The sequence below is a fragment of the Salvia hispanica genome, chromosome 2, assembly GCF_023119035.1.
Source record: "Salvia hispanica cultivar TCC Black 2014 chromosome 2, UniMelb_Shisp_WGS_1.0, whole genome shotgun sequence".
Taxonomy (NCBI): Eukaryota; Viridiplantae; Streptophyta; class Magnoliopsida; order Lamiales; family Lamiaceae; genus Salvia; species Salvia hispanica.
Genome location: NC_062966.1, coordinates 22,561,997 through 22,573,935, shown reverse-complemented (window position 1 = coordinate 22,573,935; position 11,939 = coordinate 22,561,997). Strand labels below are relative to the sequence as shown.

Here is an 11,939-nt window from a genome sequence, read left to right as displayed (position 1 = left end):
GGAAACCCTAGCACACAATCCAAGACAACACAAAACCCTAACCCTAGCCTAGAAAACGGCGCCTCCTCTCCTCTCCCTCTTGGCATCGGTTTTCGTGCCTAGCACATGGGAGAATTAGGGTTTTGATTATTGTTCTTGATCTATCATAATTCATAAGATTAGATCTAGACGATTTGGTGTTTGTATTGGGTTTCCCTAGATCCATTCAGAGTTATTTAATTGATAATCTAAGATCCGCCCACACGGATGAAGAATCAAGGACAAGGGAATAGTACGGAAGATTCATGGTCGATAAACCAAGGATCTCCGAGTGGTGCAGCTAGCAACGTCAATCCAATGATGGATTATGAGGTAACAATCGAATCTACATCAAATATGCATGATTATATGTTTTTTTGATGTTATATCTATAGATCTATGTTTATTGCATTAAATTGGAGTCGAATGCATAATCACCTAAATAGATCCGTCTAGGACCTGTTTGGTTTCCGTGTCTTCCGCTGCGGTAGTCCCAACACCACAGCTGCTGGCCCTTTTCGCTCATCCAGTGCCGGCTATGTTGGAGATAATCCGCACTGAAAATCGTGAGCAGCCTGACTTGATCTTGCTGCACAGGGCATTCGCGGATGGTACTGCCCCAGCTCATGTCACTGTGGTTTAAAGTATGTTTTACTTTAAACATAGACTATATCTCAGCCGTGACTCCTCCACGATATCAGATATCCTAGCAGATGCTCATTGTTGCTAGATAGCAGACCATCCTGGAAATAGGAGGACATTTGTCCGTGTGGCCGCCTCTTTTTTCTGGCCAAGAATGAAGGTGGATGTACGCCGATTCGTTGCGGCGTGTTCGGTGTGTCAAGCAACAAAATATGTAACAGATAGACCGTCTGGGCTTCTTCAGCCACTGCCTATTCCGGATTCAGTATGGTCCGCGACGTCCATGGATTTTAATGTGGGCCTTCCGCCGTCGCACGAGTACACGGCGATTATGGTGGTCGTGGATCGTCTCTCCAAATATGCTCACTTTGGAGCACTGAAACGTGTCTTTGATGCAAAAAAGGTTGCTGCTCTATTTGTTAACACTGTCGTTAAACTCCATGGATTTCCGGATAAGCTACTTTCTGATCGGGATGCCATTTTTATGAGCGACTTTTGGAGTGAATTATTGGCCTTGAGTGGAACGAAGCTGCAGTTTACGATGGCTTATCATCCGCAAACAGATGGGCAATATGAGGTGACAATAGGGGACTCGAACAGTATTTGAGAGCTTTTACTTATGAGCAGCCGAATCGGTGGTTTGAGTTTCTTCCATGGGCTGAGTTGGTGATGAATTGCAGCGTCAATGTAAGTATCGGGATGTCGCCCTTTCGTGTTCTCTACGGCAGAGACCCACCTAATATATTTCGCACTCCAGCCGCCCCGGCGAACAATGCTGCTATGGCTGCTAATTTGGGGGACCGAACTGCCTTGCTTCGGGTGTTGAAGACCAATCTTGAGGCTGCTCAGCGCCAGATGGCGGATGCAGCTAATAAACATCGACGTCATGTCGAGTTTGCTGTCGGAGATCGAGTATTGCTCCGTCTCCAGCCTTATCGCCAGGTTTCGGTCGACAGACTAGTTTCGGCGAAGCTGGGCAAGCGGTATTATGGTCCTTATGAAATTATTGAAAGGATCGGGAAGATCGCTTATAGGTTGCAGCTACCGGTTGGGAGTCGCATTCACGATGTATTTCACGTCTCATTGTTGAAACCATTTGTTCAGCCGCTATCTGAGTCCATGTCCCAGCAGCTGTCGACAGATTTCGTGAAGAGTCGACCTCTCGACGTTCCAGTCAGTGCATTGGAGGAGCGTACAGTGATGGTGGATGGTCTTCCTCTGTGCCAATGGCTCGTCAGTTGGGTATCTGATCCGACCAACCGGACTTGGGAGTCCAAGGAGAAGCTGCTGCGGCATTTTCCTACCCTGGACCTTGGGGGCAAGGTCGTTCTTAACGGGGAGGGAGTTGATAAGGACCCCAAGACGGCAAGCGTGCAGACCAATGAACCGGGAACGAGCCAGGCAGCGAATGACATGGGAGACGAAGGATGCAAGAGTAGAGAACGAACACGTAAGATGACGAGAAAGGAGAAACCGAAGAGGGTGAGGTCCAGACCCGCGAAGTTTAGAGATTTCAGTACTCCATGAAGATTGGAGCATATCTTTATTTTTGTTAATTAGTTATGTTATTTCCATATTAAAACATCCTATTGTTTAGACTTATTTTAATTAATCTTTTCGGGTTTTCTTCTTGATTCTTTCCCGAATCGTAGAGTCGAATCAAACAGGGTTGCGATCCTATATATTATAGGATCCATTAGAGAGTAAAAAAATATCGAGAATAAGAAATAAAAAGTCTTTTCTCGTGAAACCATTTTCTTCTTCGCCGCCTCTGTTTTGTTCTTTGTTCATTATCTGCCAAAACAGGTGCTCAAGCTATTGTGATAGGATCAGAGGCCTATCATCTGGTGCTTCATTGAGTTCTCTTCCTCCACCGAACCACCAACAACTGTGTACTCCAATGAAGAATTGACTCAATTGCTTTCTGATTTGAAGATTCGTTACGCGGGGTATGACAAGAAGTTGAATCAGAACCAGTTCAATCTCGTGTCGTTTACACGCCGACAAGAAGGGACGAACAGGAAACTCGAAGAAGGCATGGCTCTTTTGCTGGACGCCAATCACAGGCGCAAACCAGCTGGTCCAGATGACTTGGGACCAGGTCCACCGAGATGGAAACTCCCTCCATCGATTCTAGTCCCTCCTACTAATTACCCCGAGATCTGGAAGCAAGTAGCTATAAATGAAGCTACTATGGCCCTAGAATGCAAACGAGAAGCTCCGGCCAGAGTTTGTTCTTAGAATCTGGCCAACACTTTATATTCTCAATTGTGTTTTAGCAGTTTCACTTCTGAATTAACCATATTGTGATTGTGATTATGTACATAATGTCTTATGGTGGGTATGATAGTATTTGGTTATGTAATCCACTCTTTTTCAACAAATAAAATATAAGAAATCATAAGATACAAAGACATTGGTTTTGATTAATTAATCTTATATTGTTTGATCACCAATACAATAACCAATTATTAAATGAAGTTTGAAATAAATTAAATGAACAACATCAAGGTTTTATCGATGACATATCATCCACTTATTTCATTTCATAACTCGTAACCTATATTATCACCATCAATTAACTTATAATTAATAAGTCGAATTTAACTAACCATCAATTAACTAGTAATTAAGAAGTTGAATTTAATTGAAAACTTTAACCCTTTATTCATAATTAAAAATAGAAATTCAAATTCACATGCTATCAATTCATGGCATCTGATGTTGAATATAATAATCCATGCACTTTTTCAACAAAGTAGGTTGGTCGTCGCCAGTGCAGTTCAGTGGCAAGTTGTTGACCATGTCCATCTCCTGGAACTCGCTCCGGTCGAAATACCAGTCTCCCACGGCTTCTGCTATATTCTGAAAAATACACTTCATATTAAATTAATAGTGTGTGACCAAACAATTTGTGTGGCAGATACTTTATAGAGTTTCACTTACTTTGTCAGCAAGTCCATGTCCAACAAACAATGAGCATATCGAACCGCGTGGGGATAATATATGCGTATGTCGCCAGCAACTATGTACATAATAGCCTCTCCTTGAAGAGCTATTTGCAATTGTATTTTTAAGCGTATTTATGAATGTGAACCTAAAATCTAAATAAAAATAAAACAAATAGTATGAGAGATAAATTCATATTAAATCGAGTTATAAAATAGTAATTATATTGTATATACCTTTCATGATTTCTATCTCAGTCGAATTGCAAAACATCAAGTTTTGGAGGCAACTGACCCATCTCGGGCTTCTATCACCCGGAGAGTACAAATTCGATCCTATCTGTGACAAGTAGATTGGAAATAATATATATATATATATATATATATATATATATATATATATATATGAGTTGTGATTAATGTCAAACCAATTCTAAAGACCGAACTAGAGACCAAATCTGGGCCATTAGATCTAGTTTTTTTGATGAGATGTGCTGCTGTGAAATTTTTTTTTGCTTCATTACTAGCCCATTTTACTTCATTGTATAGGTTTATTACTTCATTACTTGCTTCCAGTAGGTTTTGAAATGATTCAACATATGTTTTTCATTGACGTGGGTTTTTTCTTGATTAACATTTAAAAATGCAATTTATTCAAGTGAGTTTATTACTTCATTCAGAAACGTTATTACTTCATTGGATAAGATTTTTACTTCATTCCAGTAGGACTTCAAATGCTTCTACACATACTTCATTCCAATAATTTATTACATTATTCCATGTGTTTATTAAACCAATATTAGCGCCATGGCGGTGGTGATAGATATTGTAGAGAGAAAGAACGGCACGCGACGGCGAAACCACATTTACGTACTGGAATGAAGTAAAAACCTACTAGAATGAAGTAATATATTCCGGAACGAAGTTAAATCTTCGTAAAATGTTAGTACGACTTATTTACCTTTGGATGAATTAAAATAGGCTCGTGATGAAGGCGAAAATAATTATAAATTTCTGTATCTTATCCATAAAAAACTAGATCTAAAAGCCCTAATTTGGTAGGGTTCGGTGGTTCGGTCTTTAAGAGTGGATTTGTGGATAATGGGACTCTATATATATATATATATATATATATATATATATATATATATATATATATAATATTAATGACATCAAAGATATTAGTACATTATAAAATTGCTCATACCTGATATAAGTCAAATGCTGATTCAATTAAAAATAGTGGAGTTTGGATATCTGGGACCAAATTTTCAGGAAATAAACACTACAAATACAAATTTGATTATGAGGAATACTTAATTATATTATCCACAAAAGTAATGAAGATAAGTTAGCTCATACTCCCTCTGTCCTGCATTACTTGAGTAACTTCTTTTTTGCACTCGTTTCGGAAAATGATAATAAATAATTAAAATGTAGAGAGAGTAAAAGAAGAGAGAGAATATGTAGAGAATAGTCTTCTCATTGCATTCCCTCACTTACTTTATTCTCTCTACTGTAGCTATTTATTATCATTTTTTCAAAACGAGTGCAAAAAAGAAATGACTCAGATAACGTGGGTCGGCGAGAGTATTATATTCATACCAAAGTTGGGCTAAATTTGGATGTGCACGATGTGGGCAACATATTCGTCAAACCCTATATATACACACAGCAAAAATGAGGAATCCACATGTTAATAGTACTCCCTCCGTCCGCCATTAGGAGTCCCATTCATGTGGCACGGGTTTTAAGAAATGTTAAGAAAAGTGAGTGGAAAAAAGTTAGTAGAATAGGGGTACCATTCAGGTCAGTACGCTAAGTATAAGTAAAACTTAAAACACTTGCAGTCCATTGGATCCTATGATCTAACGGTTAGATTAATGTCACGTGTCATCTAATAATGTAGAATTTTAGACTAATAATGTAGCTCGGATAATAATGTAGCAATTTAGTTAAATAATGTAGCATTTTAGTTTAGAAAGGTACAGTTTTAGTCTTACAATGTACATTTCTAGTCTAATAATGTACCTCGCCTAATAATATAGATTTTTAGTATGATAATGTCACTAATCACAACCATCCAATCTAATGATCGGGCTGTGATTTGTGTTGTATTTTACACTAAGATGCTGTAAGGACCCTAACACACCCCTATATATATATATATATATATATATATATATTAGTTTTAAATGAAATTTTAGTGGAATGAGTTAGTGGAAGGTGGGACCCTATTACCATTTATGGTAAAAGTGAACCGGGACTCTTATTCACGGCCGGACTAAAATGGAAAAACGAGACTCCTATTCGTGGACGGTGAGTATTATTCGCGGACGGAGGGAGTATATAATACTACTTGATTATATAACAAAGTAAACTGAAATAAAAAGAATACACACATGTGTTGATACCACTCTAGAGAAGGAAGATTCTCTCCAATCAGCTCCTATAAAATGCTCTCTAGTGAGCCAAACAAAATTAATCAATGACATAGTTTATAGTAATATATTAATAAAAAATATTTTGATAATTAGGTAATTAATGTAGATAGTCTTACCCATGAATGAAAAAGCCTGAATCAGATACGCACTTCACTTTAGTTGTGTTATGAAACAACGATTGAAATTTATCACAATGTAAAATAGTGGATAATCCACCTGCCGAACTGCCTGACAATAAAGCCTATAAAAATAATACTAGCATCAATTAATATCAAGTAGCAATTAGAATTTAATTAATTCAAGAGTTACTATAATTTAATAACACATACATTTTTAGCATTTCCCATTCCGATTCGTAGGAGCTCATCCATCATGGCATCATATATTCTCGCACCTCTATAAGTCAGGTTGTGCTTCTATGTAAATGTTTCAGAAATTGAACAATTGAGTAAAGCGATGTAGCTATAATTGATTTGAGTAAACCATACAATTAGGACTAAACCAGACTCATCAGCCTTCTAGTTTGTGTCGAACCATCCAGACCGGTTTTTAAAAGAGTGCATGTTAGGTTAGTATAACTAATTGTGCTTATTGGTGACATGGAAGAAATTTAAAAACTTACAGGGTCTACGGCCTCAACATCGGACATGAAAGATGAGCCGTCACAATAGAAGATTATGACCACGTGCCAATTGTAGAAATCTGAAATCATACATATGCAAGAATTAAGTTATATATTTCAAATTAGAGAAATGAAATTGTGAGGTTGATTAGATTTAACTACACATATATACTAGGATTCAAGGTGGAATTGGCATCGAGCATCCCTCCAAAGGATATGACACCATTCTGCACCTCCGACATAAGCTTAGCACTACTTCCCGTACGATATTTGGTTCTATCAAGGCAGTCATCTACATCCAGACACCACCCACCACCCTTGCAACTCCAAATTGTTAGTCTTATTATCATAAAAGCTTATGAACTCAACAATAATAGAAGTAAATGATAAGAAACCACAAAAGCTGTTCATATTCATATACCTCTAGGAATACGTGCCAGTTGTCGACTCCGTCTCCGAACCCTGGGCTATAAGCATAGGCCGGAGGGGTGCCGTCTAGACACACTATATATGCAAAAAAAATCAATTATAATTTAGTTAGTTAAGCAAATAACGAATTAATAATAATTAAGAATTAAACATATACTATACGTGCGTATGTATATACCAGCTCCTTTGGCAACAGCGGAGTCCAATAGGGTAATGGTTACGCTTTCGCCTGCTTCGATTCCGGCCACAACCAAAGATAATATAGTAAGTGCCAGTAGTAATGTAGCCATCACTTGTGTCTCTACACAATGATTGAAATGAAATCAACTTGTTAATTAGTTATTAAAGACAATATAAGGCACGTAATCATAATTGGCAAAAAGAATTAGTCACAAATATGAAGAAAAGTGAGGTCAATCTGCAATTACATCAACATCAAGCATTGCTCATCATCAAGGAAAGTGAATTAGTAAGTGTAGATGGAAGTTTGTTTATACTGGATTAATTAAGAGACCTATTATATTCATACTCAAAGGGAGCTAGCTAGCTGCATGTAAGATAGAGTTTTTAGGTTTTATATGTAAAGAGTGAATTGACTTAAATATCCCTATTTATGTATTTTTCGAACCAGAATTCTAAATATGTTAATATTGATTAAAGTAGTTAACTTACTAAATTTTTATATCCATTTATGCATCCTTTTAAGTTTGTCTTTGGATGCAAGTTGCGCCCAAGCTATTTGGCAGAAGGCACGTCTGCCTGGGCGTTACACATAAAATAAAAAACTATTGAACACACTGGCAGAATAAAATCAAATCAAGACAGAAGAAAAAAGAAGAAATTAAAAGAAATCTTCCGAAAAATAAATTATGCCAAAAATCAAATTTATAAGGAAATAACGAAATTCTTAAAAAAAAATGGCGCAATTAAGAGGAACGATGTGGCGAATAACATGAGCACCAACATTGGAAAAATGGACAATAGATCGAGGACGGAAGCAATACCTCTACCGCGGTGAGATGAGAGGTGAAGGGCAAATTTATTTGGGATAAAGATCTGAGGGTTGAATTTGCGGTTTCTTAGCCTTAGATGTAATCGATCGGCTCTTAGTTATCAAAATCAAACACATGTGAACAAAATATAATTAAGAATATATAATCGTTGAATAACACCTAATCCAAGTGTGTGTGTGTGTGTGTGTGTGTGTGTGTTAGAGATGAGTGGTTAAGAGGAGTTATCTTAAATGGAGATTCCGACAAAAGGCATAGTCATTGATATGAAGAAAACTGAGGTAAACTATTTACTCCCTCCGTCCCACTTTAGGAGTCCCGGTTGAGTTTGACACGAGTTTTAAAAAATACTCCATCTGTTCCATTAGAAATTGAACGTTTTCCTTTTTGGATTGTCCCACTAAAAATGAAACGTTTTCTAAAATGAAAACATCACTCTCTTTACTTTTTCCTCTTTTTTATTTTACTCTCTCTTCATTAACTCATAAAACACCACTACATAAAATCCTGTGCCGGAAACCAAATGTTTCATATTTATTAAATGTTTCATAAAGGAAAGTTGGTGAAAAAAGATAGTGGAATGTGGGTCATACTTTTGTATATTAGTTTTATAATAAAATGTGAGTGGAAAAAGGTTAGTGGAATGTGAGGCCTAATACTCTTTATGGAATATTCCAATCGGAACTCCTAAAATGGGACACCCAAAAATGGTAAACCGGGACTCCTAAAGTGGGACGGAGGGAGTATATTAAGTCTATAGCATCGTTAGCTTGGGAAGGGATTAATTAAGAGACGGAGCAAGGAAGTAAAGGAAAGCACACTATAATTACAGAAGAAAATTAAGCTCCGAGTTACTATTAATTGATAAAACCTGTTATTAACTAGAGGGGTCCCATAGATATGAACAATCATTCTGAATTACACCTAAAAATTCGTATATACTCAACGACAGTATTTTTTCAAAATCAAGGAACAAAATTAAGGTACTATCAGTTATTAACAAAACCAGGGTTTCAAAATTTACAAAATCAGAGTATTTTTAAAGGAAAAAAATTGGTATAGCCTTAGAAATTGACCCAATAATTAATGTATCTACTCCTGATTTTGTATTCCAATATATGAATGCATTTTAATTTGGCTCCTGGTCACATACTATTATTACTACTAGAGCTGCGTAGTATTTTCTGATCAAGTTATTTTTTGTGTACTAACTAAATATTTTGAAAAACTTAACTCTTCCGTAAAAGTTAATTGAGTGTTTATTACTAATATTTATCTTCTCACCCTCAACATACATATCCCAAACTTCAAATTAACTCATACTCCTACTAATGTGACATAACATGAGCCATTGGCTTGCTCATTTCAGTACATAATTTACCCATTGACAATATTCCTAAATTTGGTTCAAAGACGAAATTACCCTTTGATCGCTGAACTTGAATTCTAAAGTTTAGCTTTCAATCAACTAGTGTTAATACCTGTGCTATGCACAGGATAAAAGATTTTTAAATAATGAAGATATATTAACTTAAAATAAAGAATATAAAATAAATAAATATAAAATATATTTACAGATAAAAACTAATTAAAATAAGTACTTGTAATATTATAAACAACAAATAAAATATTTGTACAATTGTACTTCTCTCACCACACTCTCAATAAAACATTTCATATTTTAGGAGATGATTGTATACTATTTTAATACTCCATTTGATATAAGTTTAGTATAAAATAAAAGAAATAACAAAAGAGGAGATGTGACTATTTGAACGAATAAATAGATCGCCAGTTTCGATTAACAAAATCAACTCAATTATAACTATGTATACTTCTAATAATTTAAATATAAATATATTTATAAATGATATATCTTGAATATAAATATATATATTTATAAGTAATTTCAACATATTTAACTAAACTAATATATTGTATATAATATTGTATATTACTATACACAAAAACAATTAATGTTATGCAATATTGTTCTTTGTTTGATAATAATATTAATTTAGTTTCACTTTATATTATTATTTATCGGTGTTTCATAATTACTTGGTTTAGCCACATTTGAATCCAATATAAACATATTTCAAAATTTTAAAAAGTAAAAAGAATAGAAATATGAGTAAATAAAAAACAATTCAATCTATACAGCACTTAAATATAGTTACTTATTTCAAAAAATAATTCAAAAAATGTAAAGTCCAATAAATTAAAATTTCAAATTAAAACTTACCATGAATATTATAAAAGAGTACAACACTTAAATTAAAACTATATTGTATTAATAAAAATGTACCCCTGCATAATTTTGTACCATTATTTAAAATCGAAATTGTACTCCAAAAAGCCCACTAAATATATTAGACTAAAGTGCAACCATTATACATTGATACTCAACCCTAAATGCGGCATATCTCTCTCTAATCAGCGGCAGAAATCATCTCTCCGGCCAGAGCACAGCTCCTTCTTTCTCTCCAGATCTCCTTCCGTACAGCCTCGGCGGCTGTCCCGTCTGTAGCGCCGCCTCGTCGCCGGCGTCAGCTCTCTTCTGATGTTCTTCTTCTCCGGCGGGTAAAGATCGGATCTTTGAAGTGGCGGCGGAGACGCCATGTTAGGGAGGCTGAGAGGACGCGAAGGACAGATTTGAGGGGGGAAATCGGAGGTTTTTGCGTTGGATTTTGGTGGGTCTGCACCGCCTAGCCGCCGGCGGCGGCGTATGGCTGCAATCAAAAATTCAAAATATCATATAATTAGTCTATTAAAATGCAGATTCAATAGATGGTGTGGGTATATATAAATGTAAATCTTATTTGGGAAGCCACTATTGCTCAGCCGCCTTTTTTCTATTCAATGGTTGCTATTTCGCAAAATGACCAAAAGGTAAACAAAATACCTTCATATTTTCCCTCCAAAAAGGATAAAAATGTCTTTTCAATAAACTGTCACTTAGTAAGATTGAATCCCTTAATAAAAACAAATACAGAAAAGAGAAAGGATATTAAATAAATTAGGGTTTTTTTTTCCTGTAACACCCCAACTTTTCTTATCCTTTTAGTTGTTCTCGAAAGGACTTAAATTTTCACGCCGAATCAAATTTCAATTTACTTTCAACACTTAAATGAGTATTGAACGTAGTATAAATAATCAAGAGGGGTTTAAGATTTCGTTTGCAATATGGAATAACACCGTGTATTAAATATTAATGAAATTATCTTAAGTTATAAGCTTTGGGCCTAAAAATATAAAAGACACGTTGGGCCTAAGAAATTGCAAAATTTAATCACAGTATTTTAGCTTGGAACCCCATCTCATCATTTTTCTATACGGCCACTAGTAAATTTTCTCTTCCTATAGAATGTTACTTCAACCTCCTACTTCTTCCACCTCCAACTTGTACTTAGTGTATATCATAATTCACCGATCAATATCCCTTTAAATCTCCCAGCAAATATACACGATTCAAACATGTCTCCTTTTCATTTCCTCTTCCAAATTCACAAATAAACTTCAAGCAAAGAAACGAGGAATGAGCAGAGAATTTCCAAGAGGGTTTATAAAGCTTTCCCCTGAAGTTTCAATTTACAGTAGGCAATCTTCCCCTCAACTTTTTATTTTATTTTCTATATCATTACATGAAGCATAACTTGCATAAATCATAAAGAATAAATCATCAATTGTCCCCAAACAACCAAAGCTACTGAACTTGACAGCAACAATAGCATAACTTGTCAGCAAGCTTGAAGTACCATAACTGGAACATGATAATTTTCAAACCTTAGTTAAATGTAAAAGAAACAAAAAGAGCAAGAGTAAG

The 11,939-nt window shown here is 35.6% G+C and overlaps 1 protein-coding gene across 1 annotated transcript; it reads right to left on the bottom strand.

Annotated features, from left to right (window-relative positions):
- Positions 1 to 3,302: 3,302 nt before the first annotated feature.
- On the bottom strand, positions 3,303 to 8,320 carry LOC125207953 (pectin acetylesterase 11-like). The gene is made up of 13 exons (XM_048107476.1): positions 8,108 to 8,320; positions 7,282 to 7,404; positions 7,096 to 7,178; positions 6,847 to 6,991; positions 6,675 to 6,754; positions 6,382 to 6,468; positions 6,169 to 6,293; positions 6,011 to 6,071; positions 5,214 to 5,267; positions 4,816 to 4,893; positions 3,846 to 3,948; positions 3,607 to 3,764; positions 3,303 to 3,525 (listed from the first exon to the last, which is right to left on the bottom strand). Exons 2-13 carry the CDS (start codon positions 7,391 to 7,393, stop codon positions 3,370 to 3,372), a joined length of 1,242 nt encoding a protein of 413 aa, XP_047963433.1. The 5' UTR covers positions 7,394 to 7,404; positions 8,108 to 8,320; the 3' UTR covers positions 3,303 to 3,369.
- Between the last annotated feature and the right edge of the window lie 3,619 nt (positions 8,321 to 11,939).

What these genes read in the sequence shown, in the direction of transcription:
- LOC125207953 (XM_048107476.1), bottom strand. Translation starts at nt 7,393, where the DNA reads ATGGCTACATTACTACTGGCACTTACTATATTATCTTTGGTTGTGGCC. An exon ending in ATGTTGAGGCCGTAGACCCT is followed by an intron (nt 6,469 to 6,674) that starts GTAAGTTTTTAA and finishes ACATTTACATAG; the next exon opens with AAGCACAACCTGACTTATAG. An exon ending in GACATGGACTTGCTGACAAA is followed by an intron (nt 3,526 to 3,606) that starts GTAAGTGAAACT and finishes TGTATTTTTCAG; the next exon opens with AATATAGCAGAAGCCGTGGG.